The following is a 26,554-nucleotide window of genomic DNA, read 5'->3' as shown; positions in this document are numbered from 1 at the left end:
GGCGCAGAAGACCTGGATGTGGCTCCTACTAGAGCACGTCCTCAAGTCACAGGGTCTCTAGCTGTCCTGTCTTCCTCCCCACCCTTGTCTGCTGCCGCCTCCCAGGGGTCTGCCTACCTGCCCATACTCCTGACCAGTTAGGATGGCCCGGTATTCCCCACAAAGCCGAGCGCTTTGCCCTCACATGGACAAAATGCCTTCTTCTCTAAACCCTCCCTACTTCCTTCCACGGAGTTTGGACCCTGTCTATCTTGTCCGCTGCATGTCTCATGTGTAGGCAGCCATGCTCCTGTCGTGCTGTCTGCCTTCTCCCGGGAGCTCTCTTGGTCCCTGACCAGCTTGGGCCGGGCTCTTGTCTGCTTTCTCCTTCCTTTCCAAACCAGCATTTGATTTCGGCTTCCGAGTCAGAGCAGGGGCCCCTTCCTCCTCTGGGCACTCCACCGTGTTGTCCCACTGCTCTCAACCAAGACCCCCTCAGCAGCCAGCCACAGTGTCTATGAGTTGCCACACTCACTGTATCTTGGACAAGAGAAGACTCCAGGTAGGGCACCCCAACATGTAGCCCAGACTCTGGCATGCAACGAGCATACAACATTTGTTTGGTGAGTGAAGAAGTGCAAGTGGGTGTGTGCAGGATCCCCGTCCGCTGTGCCATGGGAGGCCACGCTCCCTGAGAAGAGGGGTTCTTCCTTCTACCGTCAGCGTCGAGTGTGCGTCTCAGCAGAGTGGGGTCTCAGAGTTAGGCTCCTTGCCCCAAGCTAGTCCCTTTCTCTCTGTATGTCCCCTGGAGCCACTGCGCCTGACTGGATACCAGAACTCATGGGTGCGTGAGCTGTGGGGTGGGGAGCAGGGCGGAGCCTTAGAGAAGCTGTGAGGTAGCGTGATATCTTACCCGGAACGTCTCCTTCACTCTCTTGGGGAAAAGTTGCAGGCATTCCTCAGCAGACATAAAATAGTCATCCAAGTTCATCTTTGTGGTAGGGCGTGGTGACTGCAGTGGAACAGTTTCCAGCCCACTCACCTGAGTGTCTGAAAGGATATCAAGCGGGGGCCTTCCATTAGCTCTGCGGCCACACCCACGCCTACCTCAGCTCCGTTCCTTCCCTTCTGAAACCTGGTTGAGTGAGACACGCCCCTCCTGCCCCCCATCTACCCCCCTCTTTGCTTCCCTCCCCCAATCCCAGCATTCTCGTCCTATGGTTGCAGCACAGCACTGTTTTGCTGGTTCCTATAACACGGGACACAGGCACTCTGTGTGTATACCTGTCCCGTATTTCTGTCCTTTCTAGATTTGCTTCCTGATTCCCCGAACCAGAGGAAGATTTCTGCCTCTTCCTTGCTCTCTGGAAAGGATATGAAATTCTGTCCCTGATCGTTAATTGAGCAGGCTTTCCTCACCATGGACCCTTGCCATGGGGCATCACTGATGACATCACGCCCAGGGGAACATCCCAGAGTTCACAGCCTCGCACTTCAGGGGATTCTGGCTGCAGGTGGGGAGTGGAGGGGGAGGGGGAGGACAGATAGGCACTTAGTAGCAGCGAGGCTGGCATACGGTGAGCAAGTGACTCTTGCTTGGGGAGTGAGTACCCAGATTTCCAGCTGACTGCATTACCTATCCCATGAGGACAAGGATGACAGAGGAACTCGGTGGCGGGGCCTCAGAGTTAGAACTTACCAATTACTTGAGGAACTGGATTCCCACTCCCTCTTTCAGTGCAAGGCAGTGTATGGTGTGCTGGAAATGGGGCTCATAGGGTGCCTGGCTGCCTAAGGCAGCACCCGGGATTGCACGGCTAGACCTCTGACAGCCATTTGTAGCCTCCTTGCTCATCTCCTGCTCAGCAGGTTGAGGTCACCAGACTACACATTCCAGGACATGGCTGCAGTGACATGTGGGGTCTTTGGGATGTGATAGGGGAGGGTTAGGGCTTCTTGACTTTTTTCCACCTCAAAGTGGGGGCTGGCTACTGCTTGGCAGATCATCTGAGCTAATCCCTCCACAGTGAACACACACACACACACACACACACACACACACACACACACACACACACCTAGGGTCACTGGAACATGACTACATGACTTTCCCTTCCCGAAGCATCTTGCTCCGTGGGGCCTCACAGAGGACAGCTACTTAGAGAGGCAGGGACAGGCCAGGGCGAGAATGGGCGGGAAGAGGATGGGCGGGGAGAGAAGGATGGAGATTGTACTCTCCCCGCTCAGGCCTCAGGAAGGTGACCTATTCCCTCTGGCCAGAGAGGGCTGCACCTGCCCAGCAGATATGCCTCAGGGGTTCTCTCCTTCCTGCACTTTCCTTCAGGGGTGTCAAGTCACAGAAGCTGACCCTGCTGCCCAGTGCCGCTGCTGCCCCCCCCCCCCCGCAGGGGTAGGACCCATCTCTGTGTATAAGTAAGGGTGCTGCCTGGGGCAGGCTCTTTAGAGGCAGTGATGTCATCCCCCAAAGCCAGTGCCCTGTGCCCAGGGACACTAGAGTTGCCGGACCAGACACCCTGCAGGCTTCTTGCAACAATTCGAAGAGTATTCCTGTAACTTCCTACATGAACTTGGTAGCTTTGCCAGGGAACTGGAGGCAGAGGGAAGGTGACAATTCTGGAATCTTAAAATGGCCACAGGTCCATCTGACCCTGCTCTCATAAGAGACTGTACTGTTCGCTCTCAGCTGCCAAAGAGCGGGAGTCACAGCTCTGCCTTACCTCATGACACAAAATATGCCCCCTGATTTTTAAAGGGCCATTAGGGATAGAGCAGGACATGCCTTGGTGGTCTTGGCTATATCACTAAATCTAGAATGTCTGTGTCCCCACCCGTTGACGAGGGAGGACCAGCACTTGCCTGTGGGACATAATTGCTAATTACAGATGACCATTTTTGAGTGAGTATGTGTGAATGTGAGTGTGTGTGTCTGTGTATGTGTTTTTGTGTGTGTATGTATATGTGCATGTCTGTGTGTTCCCCAGCATTGCCGGCTTGAGCCCACAGCCTGGCGGATGCCAAACAAGAACTCCAGCCCTGAGCTACATCCCCACCACTCAGATAACCAGCTTTTATGGAAGAAAAGTCTCGAAGGCTATGAGGTGGGTCTGAGGAAGCGGTCTGAGGACCATCCGTGCTCTAAGCCTGTAGTCCACTCACAACGTTCTGTTCAACTTGGTGAAGAAGCTGAAACACAGATACGATTAGGCAGAGCCGGCTTCTACCTCTCAGCTGGGGTTGTGGTCGCATGAGTATAGTGGTGGCACTGCCCGGAAAGACCTGTGGTGCCATCAGGCCCCATTGTAGCCAAGATACATGAGCATCTGCCCGCTGGGTACCTTCGAATCCTGTGGTGAAGTCCTGGTAGCTCATGCCTCCCTTCTTGAAGCCGATCTTGGAGGCCAACATTGCATACTGGTTGTCATTCATAGGCATCCCGCTTTCCTCCAGGACCTAAGCAGGGAGGAGGGCAAGGGGTGGGGAGAGGCTGTGGAGTGTCTGTCCGACAGTCCACAGCTCCTCCCCAGGCGTCAGGTCAGCAGTCATTATTACTTGTCTGCCCTCCCCACCCCGCCCATGGCTGCAGAGGGTGGGGCCAGCCTCCTGTGTCCCTTGACAGAGGCACAGGCTTGTGGAGGGGGGGGGCTTGTGAGTAAACAAAGGGCACAGGTGGTATGGCACTCAGACACAGCCAGCTCAGCCAAGGCCCTGCCAGGCAAGGTGCCCAGCTCTCTCTTATCTCTCAAGTGGCTTCTGAGTCTCATAAGGTAGCTTTTTATTCACATATTTTCCAGGAGTCAAAGGCAAAATAAAAAGTCCCTCAATCTGGGTATAAACTTTATTGAAACTCATTACCAGGAGGGCCCATGGGGGTCATGGAGGGGACAGTGGCACTCCCAGGAAGATTCAGGGGCACCAGCTGGACACCACAATCTGTACTACCCTCTCCATGGTACCTTTCCCTGGTCAGTACAGGGAAAGAGTTCATAGGCCAGATGCCATGGGCATCTTCAGCAGCCAGCTCTGTTCTTGTGCACCTTGCTCTTTCAGGAGCAGCTGGCGTGGGCATCAAGAGAAGGCGGGTACTGTCGTAGATGCTGGCTTATGATGCCCAGGCTCTGGGGAACACACACTTCATCTGAACGTGCCTATGTGGCCCACCAAGCCTGCTTCCATTGCTTCCTTAGCTTGGATGAAGCCTTGCCAATGAAAAGAAGTAGCTCAGGAGCCTGGCACTGGTGTCCTCCTTTTCTCAGGGGAAGCGATGGACCTGAGTTGACACAGTCAGATGGTTCTAGTGTTGCACTAAGCCCAGAGCAGAGGGCCAATGGTCAAGCCTGGGGGATAGGCAGAAGACAGGGCTGGGCCCCATTTCATCACCGTCACAGTGTGACACTGCTCTCTGACTGCACTCTGACTGCATCCCCTGCACTGTGCTGAGCTCTCGACAGCACCCAGTACATCTCATGTAATCCGATCAGAAGCTCAGAGAAAGAGCCTCTCAGAACCCTGGTACAAAGATCTGGAAACAGAGGCTACTGACTTGCCCTGGTCACTTGACCTGGGAGTGGCAGGGCTGGGTCTCAAACCTGGTTCTGATCACAAGCCACCTCATACCGTTGGGGTAAGGACACCAGGCAGGAGAAAGGATGGGGAGTTAGAAGTGGACACACAGAGAAAGAGGGAACCACCCACTGTGAAACCCTGGTCCTCACATTAAATCCCAGCCTGCAATGTAGGGCAGGCTAACCAGAGTCTTGGCAAATAAATACCTTGAGACCCCACCAAACGGCCACATGCAGAAGGCCACAAAGGGGCTGTGAAGGGGCCCTTTCTCATGTCTGAATCTTCCCCGGAGGTTTCAGAAAGCAGTTTCTCCTCCCTTCCTGACTGGGCACAGTGTAGGGCTTTCAGGCACTGCCTCCTGATTTGGCTTCAGACTTGGAACCTCTTGAACAATCTGGTTTTGGCTCCAAGGACAGGAGCCACTGTTTGGCTGTCACCCGTCCTTTCCTGTGTGCAGGAAGAGGATGTAGGGAGCTGTAGATGAACAGTGGCAGGATGGCTGATATAGCCTTCCTGGTTGGTGAGGCCTGGCCTTGGCTATGTGTGTGTGTGTGTGTGTGTGTGTGTGTCTGTCTGTGTGTGTCTGTGTGTGTGTCTGTGTGTGTGTATGTCTGTGTGTGTGTGTCTCTGTGTGTGTCTGTGTGTGTGTGTGTCTGTGTGTGTTTGTCTGTGTGTGTATGTGCACACACGTGTGTGTCTGTGTGTGTGTGCTGTGTGTAATGAACAGGCCATAGTGTGTTGGCTGTGGGACTAGGAGCTACAGGGGTTGTGCCATGACTGAGGAGAGGTGCCGTATTCCAAGGCCATCCTTTGGGAATCCCCTGCCATCTGTACTATTCACTGCCTGTGTTCCCAGGCCCAGCTCTGTGGAGGTTCCTGTCACAGCATGGGGTACAATGAGTGCTTAGATAGAAAGCTGCGGCCCACACAGAGACACCCAGAGGCAACGGGTCTCAGGAATGAATAGATGGGTTACTCACTTTGAAAAATAACTTCGTATTTTGAAAACAACCACACATGAATTATTCATTGCAAAGTCCTTCTGCTTAGGCCTTGCACAAAAACATATGCAGTGCAGAGGGAGAAAATGTCTGCAGGCAAATGTTTCCCAGCCTGGAGGGTTGTGAAGCATCGGGGAGACACGGGAGCCTTACACAGCTTGTCCAGTGGGCTGGGTGTGCAGTTCCCCAGGGGCGCAGAGTGCCAGGGAGCGTGCATGGCCTTGCTGGCAAGCTTCTCAGGAGCACTGAGCTTCCCCAAGGCTGCTGAGGCCCTCTCATCTGCAGTGAACACAGCAGCCAATTCGGAAGACTTAATCCTCAACACTTGCCAGCAGCTCGCAGGCAGCTGGGCTCAACCACGGCCTTGGAATAGATTGAAAACCTTTTATCCACCAGGATCCTGTCTTTTCTAGGAGACACTCTCCTGAAAGTCCATTGAAGAGTGACAAACTAGTGTCACATCCCTTCCTTTACTCTTTCCTTGGTTGTGTGTGTGTGTGTATATATGTGTGCATTTGTATGTGTGTACATGTATATATGTATGTCCATGAGGTGTGTGTGTGTGTGTGTGTGTGTGTGTGTGTGTGTGTGTGTGTGTACAAGTTTTTGGTTTTGCTCGCTAAGTAGGGTGGACTAGGATCTACCTGTCTCTACCTCCCCAACACTGGGATTCCAAGAGTGTACCATCATGATTTTCTTTTTTCACATGGTTCTAGGAATCAAATTCAGGTCTAATGATTGCAAGGCCAGTGCTCTACCCACTGAGCTATCTTGCCAGCACTGGCTCTTACATTTTTTTTTTTTAATGCTCCAAATGGTCAACTCTGTGGACCCTGCCTGGGACAGATTTCATGCAGAGAGATCCTTCCTTGAGGCCATGATAACTTATTGAATTGGTGTGTGGTTTTTGGTGCTTTAAGTGGCAGGTACCCAATGATGGTGGCTGAGGGGACCCAGGCCTTTCTGCTTGGGACAGAATGGTCACATCTGTATATGTGACATAGTTGTTGCACCTGTGTGCCATGTTTTTGGTGTCTTCTCTTGAGGCTACAACACTACATGGTCCATCTAGAGCAATGCTACATCACTCCACACATAAGGCCGAAACCTGGAAGCCACTGGGGCCCCTGCTGAACTTCCTGCTGTGCTATCACTTGTTTTATATTTACATAGAAGACAAACTCTCCAAGGCAAGGCTATAGTTTTTAGCCTCCAACACTCCTGTGCATTTTAAAATATTAAGTGGAGCCTTTTACATTTAGCCATCTGCGCTCTATTTCCATGTGCCATGTGTGGTGGGCATATGTGTGTGGGGCTGATAAATTTCTATGTGCTGTATGCATGCATGTGGGCACACGTGTGTGAGGCTGTTATTGGGAATTATCCTCAATTCGTCTGCTTTGAGGCAGAATCTCTTATTCAAACTCAGAGCTCACTAATATAGCCAGTTTTGCCAGCTGCTCCCTTTGAGGATCCATGTTTCTGCCTTCCAAGGCAGAAATTACAGGTGGTCATGCTCACTCTTAATTCAGGTGGCATTTGGGGGATGTGAATGACAGTCCTCACACCTGCAGGCAAGGCCTTTAACCGCTGAGGCAGCAAATGCTTTAACCGGCTGGCATCTCCTGTTGACACTTCTTTGTCCCTTCATAGGGAGCATCTGTATCCACCCAGCACCTCATTCCTTGAGCTAGGGAACTTTCTGCAGCATGCCTGGTACTGAAGACAGGCTCACAGTGAGCTACCTTAGGTGCGTGTCTTCCTTCTGTTTTGCCTTGTTTAATCTGAAGACATCCATTTGTCTCTATCCCAAAAGGGAGACTTTTGGACACAGAGTTCCAAGCTGATGTGGCTCTGACTTTGTGCCCACCTCACCACCAGTGTGTTGTGTCCCACTGTCCTCCAGCTTAGCCATTTCCGCTGAGAGTTGGGTGGCTGCTCAGAGCATGGCCCACACTGCTCTCTGATTTGGGTTTCCTTGAGCGCCTTGTCTTTGAGCGTCTATTTAGTCTACTTTGAATTTTCTGAGTTTCTTAAACCCATGAATGTAAGCCTTCCACCAAAACTAGATTGTTTAGCACTTGCACGTCCATGCACACAGCATGAGAGCGCGCGCGCGCACACACACACACACACACACACACACACACACACGAACTAAAATTAATCCTGATCAGGAACAAAAATTGGTCATCCTCCTCAGAAACAATGGAAGTAATAATAACAAAACAAGGAAAATCTGGGAAATTGTCACAGCTCAGAGGGGCCTCTGGGAACAGGTAACTAAGTTTGGTGTGTTGTCTTGAATGCAGTCTGGAGAAAGAACCTTAAATAGAAAGCTAAGGAACTCTAGACTACTAGAAACTCAGTGAGTTAGCAGTGCACACTCACTAAATGACGTACAAGGGAGAGCTTTAGGCAGAATGAAGAATGTGAGTCCAGGTTCAAGCAAAGAGGAAGAGTTGGAGAAGATGGAGGAAGAAGCGGAGGAGGGGGGAGGGGGAGGAGAAGGAGGAGGAGGAGAGGGAGGGGGAGGGATTTTAGATTGTATGTAAAATCGAAAGAGATGGTAAAAGTACTGCCACAAAAAAACCACAGCTCTCATCTTAAAGGGAATAAGAAATAATTTATTCTGGAGCCATTTTGAGTGACCATGGCCCAGAAACACAGATTACCCCAAACTGCATGCTCCTATGCAGAAGCAGCTTCATGAAGTTTTTATAATTTTGCAGAAGAAAGAAAGTCACAAATCAAGGCAACTTTAAAATCCACTGGTGGAATCATACATGAGAGAGGCAGGATCATACATGAGAGAGGTGGGATCATACACGAGAGAGGCGGGATCATACACGAGAAAGGCAGAATCATACATGAGAGAGGCGGGATCATACATGAGAGAGGCGGGATCATACATGAGAGAGGCGGGATCATATACGAGAGAGGCGGGATCACACATGAGAGAGGCAGGATCACACATGAGAGAGGCGGGGTCATACATGAGAGAAGCAGGTGCAATGAGATAGGAAGCTGTTCTGTGGGCTCAAGGTGCTGTCTGATGACACGCTTAGCATTTGGATTGGTAGAACTGGCCTAGATAAGGCAACCAGCCTCTGGGCCTGCAACATTCCAATCTCTCCACCATACCAAAATTCTAACAATGTCATCAGTTTCTGCCGACACAGCTTCTTTCCGGGAGTTTTGCTCACAGCCTTGCACTGCTACGGAGGTGCAAACAGTACGCTGCAAGCAGCACAGCCTTTATAAAAGGACTGAAACTGTGTCGGCTCGTAACGGGAAATGAGGGAACACTAGACATTGTCCAATAACCCTAAAAGCCAGAACAGGCAGAAAAGGGACCATGCGATGTCGGGGTTAAAGAAAAGGCTAAGACACTAAACTACATTTTATGGAAAGTGAGTTAAATGTGCCCACAAGAGGCTTGTTGTAAGTGCACAGTAAGTTTGAAAGTCAAAAGGGGGGGACATTAGCCTAACACTCACCAAACGAAACCAGAAGTCAATGAATGGCCTTGAGACTGTGCAGCCTCACTCTGTATCCAGCATCACATAGATACGCAGAAATCTCAGCGACCTGAAATCTATCTTAACCAGGAACGGATCCTCACGGTGAATCACCCCACATTAACAGAACACAAAAGAACCTTTCAAACAAACCCACAGACACCGGACAGGTGTGAAATGAGCAGATGAGACATCGGTGATGGTACAGAGCTTCTGAAAACTTAGGAACCCAAGCGGTGCCCTTAGGAAACTATGCCTCCTTCTGACTGGCCCTAGATAAGAATCAGTGGTCAGTTTTGTCACCACTGTACCAGTTTGGGTATGGCGACCTGCCCTGGGAATCCAGCTGTTCTCTGGCCAAGGTTGTTGCTGGGACACAAAGAAATAAGCATAGGATTCTGAGGGTTTTGTGGGGCTTAGGCCAATAAAATGAGGGACGAAGGACCCCAAACAAAGCTGGTGGCTCCATTAAGGCTCCAGGAAGCTTTTGGGAATAACCACTGCTCTAAGCCTCCTAGCTCCCCCCCCCTCATGGAGGCTTCAGCTGCTCCCCTGGGTACTTCCTGAGCCCCCAGTGAGGAGAACCTTCTGCTCTGAATGCTGAATCTGGTCTGACAATGGTAGAACTCAGCTGTGCTGGATAGTTTGATGTCAACTTGATATAAGCTAGAGTTATCTGAAAGGAGGGAGCCTTGACTGAGAAAAATGCCTCCATAACATGAGGCTGTAGGGCATTTTCTTAATTAGTGATTCATGGGGGAGGGTCCATCTCACTGTGGGTGGTGCCACCCCTGGGCTGGTGGCCCTGGGTTCTACAAAAAGAGCAGGGCTGAGCAAGCCACTAAGCAAGACTCCTTTATGGCCTCTGCATCAGCTCCCGTCTCCAGGTTAAATTCCTGACTTGTCTTCCTTTGATGATGAACAGTGATGAAAATGTAAGCCAAAAAACCCTTTCCTCCCCCCAAGCTGCTTTGGTCACCGTGTTTCATCTAAGACATTCCCGTAGTGCTCAAAGGCAGGATCCCTAAGCAGGATCATGGGGTGAAGACACTAGAAAGAGCTCTTGATCCACATCATTGACACCCCTGTGCCTTTCACAGTGAGCACATCTTGTTCCTCTTACTGTTGCCTTCACGTGAACTTTTTCCTGCATGTAACTGCCCACGATGCCTAAGAAGGATCTTCAAAGAGTCTGTTTTACTGACAGAACAGAGTCCAGCGTGTCCTAGAGGAGTTTAAAGTCACAGGAGGGAAAATATTCACCACTTGCTGTCTTTAGAAGTCTAACCACTGCTTTGCTGTTGTAGTCACTGAGCTTGTTACTCCTTTCCAGGCCCTGCACTGCTGGCTGTGCTGAACATCTTGAGTGGGCCCATCCCCAGCCAGGGAATAGCACACATGACTGTGCTGATGGGAGGGGCTGTCAGCCAGAAGGTGGCCTGTTGTCTGCTGGGAAGGAGAGGGAACACTTAATCTCACTTCTCTCATACTGAGCAAGGTCAGGTGTCCTGGCCTCCAGGAGGGACTCAAGGTGTAAGGGCTGAACCATTTGAGGGTGCTGCTTCCCCCTCAAAGTGTAAATGTTGACTACGCACAGCATGGGCCCTGGGGGAGGTGCTTTTAAGGGGGCATGGAAGGCGGTGGAGGCATATAGTCTCTTCTCGCAATAGCAGAGGCTTACTTCTTCTGTAGGGAGTAACGGGCCTAGCCCCAAACTTTACCTACAGTAGATTCTCTGTACCCATTGGTTCTGTAGTCATGGACTCAAGCAAGTCAAGAACTATTGGAAAAACCATGTCTAAGGTGGCACATGGAAGCCTTTGTCATTTCTCATGATTTCCTAAGTACTGCATTACAACAGCTATTTACACACACACACACACACACACACACACACACGCAAGCACGCACATACACACGCATGCATACATGCACACACATGCACGCTGGCCCTTCTGGGCCTCCTGGGGAGTCCAGGTATTCTCCACACCCTTTCACTCCACCAAGGCCCTGCTACCTGCCAATCACTGGGGAAGCCTCACTGTGCAGGAGGTCCAGGCATCCTTCTCAGAAGCATGCATCCTAAAAAAGAAAGAAAAGCCAGCAACAGTGGAAGAAGAGACCTTGAAGGGACAATGTAGGGGACAGAAGGGCTGGGAGAGATGAACAGGGTGAAGAAGAGTTGGGCAGGTAGAGTCACAAGAGGCCACAGGGTGCAGGGCCACTTGGTGGAAAGAGGCAGTGGGGGTATGAGGAGAGCTGTACAGACAGGAGAGGATCTGTGTGACAGGCAGGAGACAATCAGCACAAAGGCAGGAGTTGGCCGGAGTGAGCAACTGGGGGAGGGAGCTGGTGTGCAGCACGGTGAGTTAGGGGAGTAGTGGGGAGACCTGAGGAGGGAAGAGGCGGTGGCTGGAGCATGCTGGCCTCCCAGGTCATGCTGGCTGCCCGTGCTACATCTGAGAAAAAGGGGAAGCCGTTGATGGCTTCTGAGGGCTCTCACTGAAGGACTGCCAGGCTGCTTTACCAAGAACCAATGGTAGAGCCAGGGCTCAGGTAGGCCAGTGGTGGGGTCACTGTAACAGATGGTACTGAACAGAGATGCTGTAGTAGGGGGACGTATCAGTCTGGACCACCACTGAAGGAAGCCGACAGACCTTAATGACAAGATTGGAAGTGGAGGAAGAAAGCATCAATACAGACTACAGGATTCTAGACTTGAGCATCTACAACAAACTCTCGGTCCCTGATAGAGGCTTGGAATGTTAGCATCATGCTGCACTGAGATCCTGGAAGGCTCTGTGTGTGGCTCACGCGCAGTAAGGGAGGCAGGTAACATGAAAGGCTGGAAGCCAGGAGAATCATGGTCTGGGCAAGTACACCAGGAAGCCTGTGGCTTGTCATGAGCAGACAGAGCTTGAAGACTGGAGACCCTGTCCCTAAGCTGGTGGCTAAGGATGCACAGAGCACCCAGGTGGCAGTGAGGGACCAGGCAAGCCTTTGCAGCCAGCAGTGCAAGGTAAGCCTTTGCTTTGCCATGGCCTCCTGCCACTTCTTTTGTTCTCTGAATGGTCATGGTGGACCAGTGCCACGAGTCTGTGAACTGAGCTGGGGGACACAGTACTGTGGAGGACAATGCTTTAGACTGCTAGGTGTTGGGGTGACGATGGGTGCTGAGTACATAGGGTATCATCAACAGTCCGGGGCAAGGTGTGAGTCAGGCAACCGACACGTAATTACCTTGCAACCTTTACAGTCAGCTTCCCACAGCCACTTGCACTCTGCCGAGCAGCTCTCAGCAGTCCTTGGTGACTGCTTACAGCTGGCCTAGTCAACTTCTCTGTTTCCATATAAAAACACTGCAACCCAAAAGCAGCTTGGGGAGGAAAGGGTTTATTTGGCTCACAGGTCACAGTCCATCATCCAGGGAAGCCATGGCAGAAACTCAAGGGAGGAGCTTGAAGCAGACACCATGGAGGAATGCTGCTTACTGGCTTGCTCCCAGGCTCTCAGCCAGCTGCCTTGGTCATAGCGGCCAGGGACAAAACTACTCACAATGGGCTAGACCCTTTTATATTAGCAGTCAAAACAGTGCCCCCCCAAACATGACACAGGGCAGTCTGACGGAAGTGATCCTCAAGTGAGACGCCTTCTTCCCAGATGTGTCAAGTGGACAACCAAGATTATCCACCATACTGGCCACGTGGTCCCTTAGCTGGGTCTCTGGAGCCTTCTGAACCTTTCCTTTCTCCTACCCCTAATAGCTGAACATGGCTTGACTCTGCGCATCCCCAAGCCTCAACCCCACAACCCTTATGCTTAAGTATCAGGCCCTGGACACCTTTGGGGTGTCTGTCTGTCTGTCTGTCTGTCTGTCTGTCTGTCTGTCTGTCTCTCTCTCTCTCTCTCTCTCTCTCTCTCTGTGTGTGTGTGTGTGTGTGTGTGTGTGTGTGTGTAGGGGAGGGATACATGCCAGAGGGGTGGAGTTCATGTGCATATAAAGGCCACACACCACCACAAGTATCAACTACCTTACTTTTGTTGTTGTTTTACTTTGTTAAAAGTAAGGTCTGGAACTTGTACTTGGCAATTAGGCTAGACTGGCTGGCCAGAGAGCCCCAGGGACTCGTGTTTTTCCATCTTCCCAGTGCTGGGACTACATCACACCAGGCTTGTTACATGGGTGCTGGGGATGGACCCCGGGTCTTCATGCTTTTGTGGATGAGCATATTATTGACAGAGCTATCACCCTAACCACTAGGCATCTTTTGTTTGTTTCGTTTTGTGAGGAGAGAGGCAGGGACCGTTTCCATAGCTATCCGACCCCCTTCACTTCCCCACCCTCCTCTGCTCTGAGACACTATTGAAATGCCACCACATGTGTCTCCAGTGTAGCACATGCCAGGAGCTCATTATGATGCCTGGCCTGGAGGTAGACACCAGGCAAATGGTGGGCACCTGAGTGAGTATTGTCTTCTTAGAAACTGATTCCAATGGCTTTCTGGCCTGTCCACGTGGACGCTGCTGCAGCACATGCATTAAGATGCCTTCTTGAGCAGCAGCCGAAGCGCTCTTGGTGGAGTAGTGCTCATTGTAGGAGTCTTAAGCAAACGTGTAAATTAACTCCTAAAGCCTGTGCAGGGCCCTTCAAGCTGAAGCTTTTCTGGCACAAACCTGCTGGTTTCAAAAGCACTCTAGCCTTTCAGATTTCAATGCCACTGGTTTCCCCCCTTAGAGAAACAAAGCACAGATTTGTTATCACAGCATAAGGACCCATTACTGCCATGCAGGGCCCCAGACAGCTCTGGATGCCCACCTCACGGTGCCCTGAACCAGGTACATGCGACCAGCCCAACAGTGCAGCAAGAAAAGTTGTTTGGAATGTTTAAATACCCAAACCAAGCCATGGCCATACTGCAAATATTCTTGTTAGGAAATTTGTCAAAGCAGATGATTTGGGGCCCTGAGAATCCTCTGGACACGTTGATTGACACCTGAAAACGGAGTGGCTCCTTCGAGCAACAAGCCACACCTGTGCAGTAGAGTCTGCGCCCTGCAGCCAGCCCCGGGTGCCCAGCCTGTGATGCTCAATTCGAACTACATTAAACAAACCGGTCTTTTGGTGGCACCGCCTGTAAATTCTTCTACTTCCCACCAACCCCCTTCCCACTTTGAAATGAATGCGCAGTAACAGTGAACAAAGTATGTGTGCCAATGGGATGGAGCAGGGGCCCAGGCAGGCAAAAGCCTCAGGGGCGGGGGCGGGGCAGGGAGGAGCAGGGGGGCGGGTCCTACCTTCCGGAAGTCCTCCAGGCCGATCTTTGCATCAGGCTCCTTGCTGATATACAGAAACTGCTTTCTGAACACTGGGTCCTGCTGCTGGATACAGTGCTTGAGTCTGTCAATGACTTCTTCCTTCGTCATGTCCTTTATGGGCTGGGTTCTGAAATGACAAATGGACACTGAGATCCCCGCCAGCTGACAACGCCATCCTAAGGAGACCCACGCTCAGAGAGTGAGGCTTCCTTCCTGTGTTTGGCGGCTGCAGGAGCCAGGACTGCAGTTTGGCAGCACCGTGCCTGTGGAGCGGGTCTGCCACCCACCCGTGCATGGTGACAGGCCACCGAGGAGGAGCAGTACTGTTTTCACACTAAGACCCCCAGCTTGTAGCTGGATGAAAATAGCATGAGGCTGGGCTCATGCGATGGTTAGTGTCCCCGCTAGACAGGACTTGGGAGCACCTAGAGACAAGCCACCAGGAACACCTGGGAAGGACTGTCCTCGGCATGTCCGAGAGGATTGTGTTGGCTAAACGAGATGCGAAGAACCACACTAAAAGTGGCGGCACTGTGTCCTGCACCACATAAAGAGGAGAGAGTGAGCGAACACCAGCATTCATCTTTCTCTATGGATGCAATGTGACCAGCTGCACCACGTTCCTGCAGCCTTGGCGCCACCACCACAATGGACCTCACATACCACTGAAAACAAAATGCGTTTATACACCAGGGAAACAAAGTCAGGGTCTATAGGGAGGCTTCAGGCTAGGCAAAGCATTTTGTGGTAACTAGGTGAAGGCATGGGCCATCCACAGTAGATCAGAGAAGCCATGGTCATCCTGAGGTGCTTCATACAATCAACTTAATTCACAAAGTGCATTTTGAGAGGGCATGCGCTTGCAAGATAATCCTGTCCTGGTGCTCCAGAGCGAGACTGCCGTGGGACAGCCGTGAAGAGCGGAGTTCCAGTCTTCCGTCCCGGAAAGCCTGCCTCGTGAGCAGATAAACTGCCATTATTCTGTCTCCTGGCTACAGGGAGACATGTTGCCAGATGTTTAAGCTTTCTCTTAAAATACACCCCTGCCCCATTTCTCTTAAAAGACACTGAAAATGAGAAATGACAAGATGGTTCCTCTTGGGTGTCCCTGCTCCTGCAGGCTCATGACAGGCTATGAACAAGCAGTTACAGCGACATCTTTTCCTTAGACTGAACCAGTAGTTTTCAAAGGAAGCGAAGCCAGACTATCCATCAGCCTGGTCTTTTTTTTACAGCTCACCGAGCAAGTGTGTTTGGGTTGACAGTTCAGACAGTTCAATCTGGCTATCGGTTTAACAGCCCCGCCATTCATATAAGGAAGTGGTAGCTGCGTTAATGGGTGTGTTTTACACTAAATGTTAAGCTGTGGTGAAGAAACTAACTTCTGTGAGAGAGGAGATGTGGGTGCACATGGGGGAAGGGGGAGGCGAGAGTCCTAGATTGTTAACACTAGGACGACCTCGGCAAGTCCCCCAGCTCTGGGACTATCCTGCTTTCATTTCTAAGTTAGCAATTGGCTTTGGTTATTGGCAAGAGCTCTGCTTGCTCTGACTACACACACCTAGATAACTGTCCTTTCTTTTTCTTTTTCTTTTTCTTTTTTTTAAAAGATTTTATTTCATTTATTTTATGTATATGAGTGCTCTATTTGCATGTACACCTGCGTGCTAGAAGAGGGCATCAGATCATATTCTAGATGGTTGTGAGCCACCGTGTGATTGCTGGAAATTGAACTCAGGACCTCTAGAAGAAAAGACAATGCTCTTAACCACTGAGCCATCTCTCCAGACCAAACTGTCCTTTCTTAATTGGTCACAATTCTGAAGATCCAGAAGCAGCCACATGTACCCTGAGTGTCTATTCCAGAGAGGCATTTTTTTTCCACTTTTTTCTTTTTTCACATTTGCTCGTATTTTACCTCCCAGAAAGATCTAGCTGGTCCTGCTCCTCATTTTGAAATTGCGCACTTGGCTGATCCTTTGGAAGAAAGAGCTGGGAGGTGGGCAGTGGGACACTGGGACAGAGGGACGACAGAAATCTCCTGTACAGGATCCTTCCTGAGGCTGTGTCTTGGAACTTAGTGGAGAGTCTAAAGTAGAAACAATGATCAGAATGCGTCCATTAAAGGGCTAAAATTAAGAAATTAAAAACAAATGCATGTTGGCAGGTGTTGTCTGTGTATAAGGCTGTGCACCTAAGTGTAGGTGCCCGCTGAGGCCAGAGGCATTGGAGCTCCTGGAGCTGGAGTTCTGTGTGGTTGTGAGCAGTCTGATGTGGGTGCTGGGAACTGAACGTGGGCCTTCTGTGAGAGTAGTGCATGCCCTTACCCTCTGAGCCACCTCTCCAGCCCAAGGCTAAAAATTTAAAAAGCTCAATCTCAAGTGTCCAGGAGAATGTGTGACCTCTACAGGCACACATGCATGTGTATACACAGATACAGACACACACTCACACAGACACACACACACACAGACACACACACACACACACAGACACACACACACACACACACACACACACATACACGTACCCTTAAAAATAGATCTTTTTTTTAAAATGCCATAGCAAATAGCTAGTGATCCCAGAGCCACAGGTGGGACCCGTGCCCCTCCCATGACACACACTCATTGGGGCCTCACAGTGGATACTCAGCTTCTTTACATCCATCTTCTGTACATGGTGTGGTGACTAAATTACACGTGGTAAATTCTCAGACCACTGCTTAGTGAGGACTCGGCAGATAGTGTGCGTTATCGGTTATCCGCGAGTGTCTCGGAGCATGCTGGGGAGAAGCAGGAACAGAAGGGCCCCGTGAACTTACTTTAATAAGTGCTCATTGGTTAGATACGGGCAGAACATGTGTAACACCTTCTTGAAGTTATTTTTCGTTATGGTCCCTGTCTCCCCAAGGTCATATGACTGCAGCGCATCGTAAAAGCCTTGGAGGTTCCTGGTGATGGCATCATACACCACGTCTTCTACCTAACCCAGGCAAGAAAGAGATACAGTTATTGTATTGGAAGCCAGTGTCCAGGTGCCCTAAGCACATAGGGATGACATCCACAAACAGAGGGCGAATGTTACTTACCGAATCCCAAGCCATAGGCAGAGATGTCTTGGTGTCTGTAAAGGGGAACATTTTTCTTACCTAAGTGCACGAGAGAAAGGATATCAGTGAAAGTCCTTCCTGAGGGGCAGCAGGAATCATTAAGCTCAGACTTGAGATCTGGCTCTGCCTGACTGGTTCAGGTTTGGATGCCAAGATACTAACAGGGGAGAGTGTGTAGCATCCTTTACAGTTAGGTAGTGAACCTCCCTGTGTTGGGTGGCAGTGATGGCTCAGTGAGTGATGAGAGACTGGAAAGCCATTAATGTAAAGTTATTTGTAGGTAAAGTCAGGTACAGTACATAAAAACATATATTCAAACCCATCAAAATGCATATGGTAGACATGTACACTTACAAAAGCATCATTTATACGCCAATGTAACTGCTTGTGATAAAAGAAAGAGTGTCTATATACACATCATAGGTTGGAAGAGTGTGTGTTTATACATATGGCAGGATTTAGTGTATGTGCACATATATCTTACAGATTTGAGAGTGTGTACATTTGTAATATGACATGTTTAAATGTATGTACATATATAATGACAGGTTTAAAAGTGTTCACATTGAGAGGTTTGTTTACATATATATATATATATCAGGCTTGCGTATGTGTATAAGAGGTTTAAGAATGTGCACATATAACAGGTCTGATTGTGTATACACATATATATGGCAGGTATGAGTGTGTGCACAACTATATGACAGATTTGAGTGCATGCACACACACACACATGCACATGACACAAGTGTGCAAATATATATGGCGTATTTGAGTGTGTGCACATACGTATGACAGATGTGTGCACATATATGGCAGGTTTGAATGAGCATGCACACATAATGACAGATTTGAGTGTGTGTACACACATTGAAGGTTTGAGTGTATGTGTGTGTACACTTATATGGCAGGTTTGAGTGCATGTGCGCGCGCACACACACACACACACACACACACATATATATATACAGGTTTGAGTGTGTGCACACACACATGACAGGTTTGAGTGTATATGCACATACATATAACAGGTTTGAGTGTGTGCACATACACATGATATGTTTGAGTGCATGTGTACATATGTCACAGCTCAGGTTACATCAAGCAGAGACCGTGTCCCTTGCTGCGTGGAGAGACTACTTACATGCCTTAGTTTGCTTTGGTTTGAAGACATGCACAGCTGCTGTGAAGCTGAGAGGTAAAAAGTCCCGAGCACCATAGCACTGGGTACGGCAGGGTCTGTCCTACACAGGGGTCATGAAAGTCCCTGAAAACTCTACACCAGAGTTTCCACAGCAACACCATAGGCTGCGGCAGTCACAAATCTTGTTGTACAAGGCGTGTGTCTTCAGGAGAAGTACTCTCTGCCCCTGCTCGTGGAGGTGGCAGGCATGAGCTGAACACTGGCTCAAGCTCTCACTCTAGACAGCCTCCAAGCCCCAGTGGTAAACTGAGTCAAAGCCAATTTTGAGGTACTTCGTGGGCACACGGGTCTGATCCCTCCAGACCCATATGGCCAGATATGGGCACAACCAATGTCTTACTTGTGGGACTATAAACCCCTCTGTCATTTTCTATAGTTTTCATGTTTAAAGAAAAGTGGTATGTGTGTGTATGTGTGTGCGTGCGCATGTGTGTGCGTGTGTGTGTGTGTGTGTGTGTGTGTGTGTGTGTGTGTGTGTGTGTGTAAAGCCATGGACATACCTATACACTTGACTTAGTACTTCACTTCTAGTACTCACAGAAACATTAACATATAAGTGATGATCTACACTCAGTGCAGCAATTTCTCCACAGTGAAGGTAAACAGCCCAACATTCTGACAAGGCCATGATGCAGGTAACTTGATTTTTTAAATGTTCTTAGAGATTGCCAAGGCTAATGGCTGCTGAGAGCCACTTATAATAAAACAGCTTGGTTTTTTTTTTTTTCAGTCAAAAGCATCAATGACTGAAAGCTACTGGTATGAGCAGTTACCCCTGAAACTGTGTCAACTCAGGGCATGGGACCTCTTCCTGAATACATTTCTGTTGTAGTCATTTTATTTTTATTTTATTTTATCTTTTTTTTTTTTGAGACATGGTTTCTCTAGGTAGCCTTGGCTGTCCTGCACTTGCTTTGTAGACCAGGCTGGCCTCGAACTCACAGAGATTCGCCTGCCCCCCCCCCCCCCAGGGTACTGGGATTATAGGCATGTGCCACTGTGCTGGCTTTATTTTTTATTTTTTTGAGAGCATCTCATTTCACTATGTAACCCTTGATAGCCTAGTGCTACCTAGAGCCCAGGGCCCTGAACTCACAGCATTTCTCCTGCCTCTGCCTGTCAAGTGCTGGGACCACAAGGGTATGACGCTGCCACCATGTGTGACTCCCAAATACTTCTTTGCAAGACCTGAATGTAAGTAGAGCGCTGCCCAGCACCTATCACTTCAGGACAGGGTTTTCAGAAAATGTCAGGTGACATCCTCAATATGCATTAGAGAGCAAAACTTAAACCAAACAACAACCTCTTGGTTGTAACTTAAAAGCCCATGGAAACGTGAAGCTTGACTTCCTGGCTTCGTCTGTGACCCAGCCAAGAGACTGTCTGTTGCAGACCTACCTTAGGGCTGTCGTCCAGCAGGTCCATTAGGGAGCTGACCTTCACCACTCCAGTGCCCTCAGGGTCAAATGTCTGCTTCAGTTCGGTGAATTCTGAATCATTTAACTTCGCAACCATGCAGTTTAGGATGTGCCGCAGTTCTTCCCAAGTGACGTGTCCATTGGGTGTCTGAGAAGGAGAGTGTAAATAATATTGTGAATTAAGAAACACACACACATACATATATCAGGAAAAGCCTTGCACATGCTCAACATTAGCAAAGCATCCTCTTGGGCCAAGCTGAGTCATGGCTTGAGAACAGCAGTCGATGACCTCCATGACCATTACTTGTACCATGTGTGACAAGAGCAGAGAAGAGGCGGGGGCCACTGAGACCTTCTAAGGCTCTTCCCAGAATGGTTCCTCTACCAGGGCCCAGGCAGAAGATGGCCCAGAGGAACGAGGTCCTTTTGCAGGGCACAGACTTCCCACGGGTCTCCACAGAGTGAAGAACTCCCCGACTGCCAGCCCCACATGTTGGCTCAGAGTTTCCCTGCGTGTTCCCATTACAGCTAGCCAATTTACACAGAAAATTAATCAGATGTGTTCTCAGTATCACCAGCTTCATGGATGACATAGATAGGCAGTTGCCGGCAAAGAAATTTCTGCCATGTTACAGAGAGAAAGCCCTATAAGCAAAGCCTTCTGAGGCAAGCACATTCCCGTGGGATGGAACGCTGTCAATCAGTTAACTAAATATGAAAGTGCAGAGAGTCTGTTACTGGAAAGGAGGGATTACAGATCCCCTACCTCAGAGAGGAACATACTGAGTATCACTCAGCAGCTGTCACTGACTGTCACAGTGTGGTAAAATGTGGGCCCAGATTTATTTTTATATATGTATGTGTGAGTACCTGTGTGTGTGTGTGTGTGTGTGTGTGTGTGCACGCATGCGCACACGCATGTGTCTTCCTGTTTGTGCCTGGTGCCCTTGGAGGCCAAAAGAGGGTGTCAGATGTCTTGAAAGGGGAGTTACAGGAAGTCAGGTGCTGGGAACTGAACCTGGCAAGTGCTCTTGTGCTCTGAGCCATCCCTCAGCCTTCGGAAGCTCCCATTTTTATTATCATTTTCTGTGTGCATGCGTGGTGTACGCATGCATGTGAGTACAGGCGTCCTGTGTTACAAGTGAAGGCCAGAGAAGGTTAGCCAGTGGTGTCCTGATGTCACTTTCTCTACCATATTGACACAAGGTCTCTCTCTGAACCCTGGAGCCAGGCTGCTTGTCACTGAGTCCTGGAATCACATCTTCTTCCCAAATGGCACCCGGGCTACAGGTGCACGGCCATGTCCAGCTCTTTACCAGGCGGCTACGAATTTGAACTCAGCTCCTCATTGCTTGTACACACTGGACCATGTCCCAGCTCTGGAAGTTGGGCTCTCTGAGGTGCGCTGAACTAAATGCACCTGTTTATGGTTTTTTTTTTGTTTTGTTTTGTTTTTTTTTTTTTTTGGTTTTTCGAGACAGGGTCTCTCTGTAGCCTTGGCTGTCCTGGACTCACTTTGTCGACCAGGCTGGCCTCGAACTCACAGTGATCCGCCCGGCTCTGCCTCCCGAGTGCTGGGATTAAAGGCATGCGCCACCACGCCCGGCTTATGGTTTGGTTTTGAATGATACTCAGTGTTACCATTGTCCCAAACAGGAACCACGAGTTAGTTCTTACCAACTTCTGAAATAGGCCCAGCATTGTGTGGCCACCATCACAGACACTAGAGCCTCCGCTGCACCCCCAAAATGGCCTCCTGAGATCACCTGTGTTCCCTCCCATCCCCTGCATCGCATCCCTTTTCATTACTGACTGGTATTGTCGGGATTCATCAGATACTGCTTAGCGATGTCTGGGCTGTCTCTAGTTTGAGCATGTATACACACACGTGTGTGAGGACGTGCCTCTGCCACTCTGATACCTAGGGATGGAACCACTGGTTCACACGGCCTGTCGTTTGATCCTTACAAAACCTATCACGCTGTTCTTGGTAGCACTTGTGCCACTTTTCACTCTCATCAGCAGCGTATGAGAACTCCGGGGTGTTTGCATCCTTGTCAACTCAGTCCCCTTGGTTACCCCGTCACAACAGACAGGTAACCTCCTGACCGTCTCTCCACTCATTGGCCACGTATTGCCTTTCCTACCTCCTATGGGTCTTTCCAGAGACAGGTTCGCGTTCTTACCGAGCTGATAAATAATAAGGTCTTCTTCAGGGCTGTGTAGCGGTCCTCTGAGAACTTGAATAACTTCTTGATGATATTTTCCTTGCGAGACCAGTTTCTAAAGTCAGTGCTGCAGAGGGGCAGGAGAAAAACAGGATGGAGACTGCACCCTTGGACTTGTCCTTAGTGCAAAAAGGCAAGTGCTCTGTAACTCTTACAGTACTGGCTTTGTGGGGGCTCCTTCTTCAAAGAACGTAGTGTACAGGGGCAGGCCCATTTGCTATGAGGGGGCATCAGACAGAGGACTGCCCTGAAGGAGATGTTCACAGGTGTCCATTAGCTGTGCCCCCAATACTGACCAACCCTAGTCACTCATCTTTCAAATCCACGCATTTGATCTCATAAAAAGACCAGGAAGGAAACTAGAGATGGCTGGCCGGCAGCAAGTTGCAGCACATGGATCCCACATCTGAGGGCATGGGAAGTCCCAGCCTCTGCCCTCCAGTGACTATGCCAGGGCCACTTGCATCCTTAGGGCCTCTTGTCCTTTCTGACTTCTGACTTTTTACCCTGGGGTTCCATCAACCATACACATGTGTTCTTGGAGGCCGTGGCCATCAACTTTGAGAGCTGAGGTTCCCTTGTAAAATCCCATCAGAAAGGGAGACCTAAACCCTCCTATGCTGCTTTGAATAAAATGGCCCCCATAGGCTCATATGTTTGAGTGCTTGGTCCCCAGCTGGTGGAACTGTTTGGGAAGGATTAGGAGGTGTGGCCTTTCTGGAGGAGGCGTGGCCTCTCTGGAGGAAGTGTGTTCCTGTGGGTGGGCCTTAAAGTTTCAAAAAGCTGGTCCCATTCCCAGTTAGCTCTCTGCCTCCTGTTTGTGGATAAGGATGTGAGCTCTCAGCTGCTGCTCCAGCACCATGCCTGTCTGCTTGCTGCCATGCTCTCTACCATCATGGTCATAGACTCTCACCCTCTGCAGCTGTGAGCCCCAAATAACAGCCCTGGACAAGGTGCTATCAGACAAGAAAATTATAGCAAAATGGAAGTGACTGCTTACGACATGTGTTCCCAGCTGCCTCCTAGCAACAGAGCAGGAGGACTCTCCACACCTGGAAAGCTGGTAGCCAGGTCATTAAATATCCCTAAGTTCTCAGACAGGACAGGCCCCAGAGGCAGAGCAAGAATTAACTCTATGGTGTGTTTTGCCTTGCAATAGGGCAGAGCACCCTCAGTGCCTGATAAAATTATACACACACACACACACACACACACACACACACACACACACACAGGCACGCACAGACACACACGCATACATATGTGTTTTTTGTTTTTGTTTTTGTTTTTGTTTTTCGAGACAGGGTTTCTCTTGTGGTCCTGGCTGTCCTTGACTCACTTTGTAGACCAGGCTGGCCCTGAACCCACAGTGATCCACCTGCCTCTGCCTCCCAGTTCTTGGAATTAAAGGCGTGTGCCACCATGCCTGGCCATATGTGTTTCTTTTTTAAACTACTTTTTCTATTTTCTTCATGGCTTGTGAGCAGTAATCAATAAAGATTACACAGAAGTATAAGTAAACAAGAGACTCCTTGGAGCTAAAGTCTAAATTCTAAAGTGTTCATCCTTTAGTTTTATTTTATATTTCTGAGTTGCTACTACAATTTCCAGTTGGAAGCTGCAACAGCCATTAGCAGCAAACAAACAGTGTGCCTGAGGCAAGAAACTCCTGTGACTGAGACATCACTAGCAGAGAGACAGGAAAGCAGGTTAGTGCACATTTGCCTTTCCATAATACACACAGCAAGTGTGTGCTACACAGGGTCTCCCGGGGGCACACTTGGCGCTGAGGGACCCTTGTGAGCAGGTGTGTGTGCTGGAAGAATCTTCCAGCTCTGGGTGTGCGGCCCCACTGGTATCACTCAGGTTTTTTTTTTTTCTCTAGAAACTGGAACAAGAATGCCATCTTTATTGTTTTAAGAAACTTTAAGCAAGAAAGGTGAATGAAAAGGCATTTATAAACTATAAAACACAAGGTATATGTTGACAATTAGTCAATGAAGACAGTTGGACATTGAATAAATGAAAGATATAACCTGATACTACTGTGTGAAATATAACCTGATACATATGGTGGCTTTTAAATTGGTTTTAAACATACCTACTCCTTTTTTTCAGGGGAATTGTCTTACTGACTTCAAACCCCTGCCGCTCATAAAATGCTGTTAAAAACTGCTTCCAATTGACTTTCGTTGTGGTTTTAACTCCAAATCTGCATGAAATGAAAACAACAATATTAAACAGTTTTTTTCCTGTAATACCACACGGATTAGATACTTAATATCGAGTTGAAACCAGCAGCTATGAATTTATATGAAGTTTCAGATCCGAGGCAAACAAAATCATTTAGCAAAATAGCACCACAGATTGATTCCTTAAAAGCAAGGAAAAATCAGAGGATTGTAACACCCTGTGTTGCTGTGTTCTGTCAATGGTGGCGAATTATGAAAGAAGGAAGAAAGGAGATTGGTTAAAATTCTGATGTCCATAATATAACCTTTTAAAACTCATTGCTTGAAGAACTCAATTACCTTGTTTGGCAGGACAATGGCTCTTAAAAGCATTGGCGACCTCAGCTCTGGGGCCTGTGACTGTTTACTACACATAGCCAAGGAGACCGTACAGTGAGTGATTCAGGGTAGACCATGCAGGCTGGGGTATAGGTCGGTGGTAGGGTATTTAATTAGCATTTGCAAGGCCCTGGATTTAATCCCTAGCCCTGCATAAATAAATAAATAAATAAATAACAATAACAACAAGAGATAGAAGGGTACCCTTGGTTGTATGGGTGGCCATACCCAGCACACAGACCTTTACAAGTGAAGAAAGGCATTGTCAGGCAGTGGGGGCTAAGAAGCTTCAAGCCAGCACACACACAGGCCTGCAGGAGGTAGGAAAGCCCGAGCTTCCCGGGGTCCCACTCATATACCCATACCTTGGCCCACTGAGTGCCGCTCTGGGCATCTCCCGCCACACTTTAGAATGGTGTTTATGCACTGGAGACAGTGGACTTTAGATCTTTGCCATGGCAGCAATATATACTGATGCACAATTAAGAGTTTTTTTAAAATTATTAATTTCTGAGATTGATATAATTATATAACTTCCTCCTTCTTGTTCTTCCTCCAAACCCTCCATAAACCTTTTCCTGCTCTCTTTCACATTCATGGCCTCTTGTTTTCATTAATAGTTGTTACATGCATATATATATATATATATATATATATATATATATATATATATATGTGTGTGTGTGTGTGTGTATGTGTGTGTGTGTGTGTGTGTGTGTGTGTGTGCATGCACACATTCCTAAATATAACCTGCTCGGTCCGTACAATGCTACTTGTATGTCTGTCTTCGGGCAGGGCTGATCATTTAGTGGAGGACAACCAATTGGTGCCCTCTTCCCTGGGGGAGAGTGTTTCTCCCACTCTCAGCATCCCTTAGTTGTCTGTAGTTCTTTGAGTCAGGGTAGAGGCCTCACGGTCGTTCCCCTGTGCACTCTGGCATGCCTCTGGTTGTCACTGTTCAGCTCCTGCACCTGACGCTCTGAGAACATAGCGGAAGACGGGGAGGAAAGATGGTAAGAGACAGAGAACCAGGGAGCTTGCTGTGAGAGCGTGTCTCCCGGGAGGGCCAGAAGCTATGCCCCCAAATTCTCACCAAATGACAGCATAATTAAAGTTTTAGTAAGGATAAAGAACTGACAATTGCTCAAAAGTGCATTTCTAAAGGGAGTCCTGTTTGTCGGGGGGGGGGGGGGAGGAGAGGGGGGAGGGGGGGTCCATCATCATAGTGTCAAAGACACCAGTGGAAACATCCTGTGGAGACCTGGACAAGCAAGTGGCTTCCTTTCCTAACCGCTTGCTTGTGAGATGATAGGAATGACGGCCAAGGAGGTTCTTAAAGGATAAAGGCAACAGCTGCCGTGCAGGGCGTGTAACACTCAGGTGTCTGAACACATACCTCTGCTTCCTAAGCGGGCCATTCAAGCACTGATGTCACACACGCCTCCATAACAGGGGGACAAAGAGCCCGCACGGAACATCACGTCTGAGATGCCAAGGCTGGCATGAGGCAGGCCGAGTGCTTTACAAATCTGCTTATTAAAAACTGGATTGGAAAACTTCAATTCTTCACTTACACTGATGATATTACAGAAAACAGAGGGGGTTTGGGGGCTGTTGTGAG

The 26,554-nt window shown here is 49.1% G+C and overlaps 1 protein-coding gene across 2 annotated transcripts in view; it reads right to left on the bottom strand.

The window, feature by feature from the left end:
• Window positions 1-26,554, bottom strand: part of EFCAB6 (EF-hand calcium binding domain 6) — a 178,179-nt gene that overhangs the window by 55,495 nt on the left and 96,130 nt on the right. For both annotated transcript variants that reach the window (XM_084749763.1, XM_084749764.1), the window contains exons 11-19: window positions 24,465-24,575; window positions 22,322-22,430; window positions 20,113-20,280; window positions 17,490-17,549; window positions 17,223-17,383; window positions 16,320-16,490; window positions 14,381-14,528; window positions 3,336-3,450; window positions 893-1,029 (exon numbers count right to left, since the gene is read on the bottom strand). In XM_084749763.1, the coding sequence (XP_084605889.1) occupies window positions 893-1,029; window positions 3,336-3,450; window positions 14,381-14,528; window positions 16,320-16,490; window positions 17,223-17,383; window positions 17,490-17,549; window positions 20,113-20,280; window positions 22,322-22,430; window positions 24,465-24,575 (1,180 nt within the window). The remainder of the gene's footprint in view (window positions 1-892; window positions 1,030-3,335; window positions 3,451-14,380; window positions 14,529-16,319; window positions 16,491-17,222; window positions 17,384-17,489; window positions 17,550-20,112; window positions 20,281-22,321; window positions 22,431-24,464; window positions 24,576-26,554) is intronic.

The sequence above is a fragment of the Acomys minous genome (assembly GCF_964271855.1).
Source record: "Acomys minous genome assembly, chromosome: 12".
In the NCBI taxonomy this organism is placed as follows: Eukaryota; Metazoa; Chordata; class Mammalia; order Rodentia; family Muridae; genus Acomys; species Acomys minous.
The sequence above is the reverse complement of the archived record's forward strand: the minus strand, read 5'-3'. Positions and strand labels throughout refer to the sequence as shown.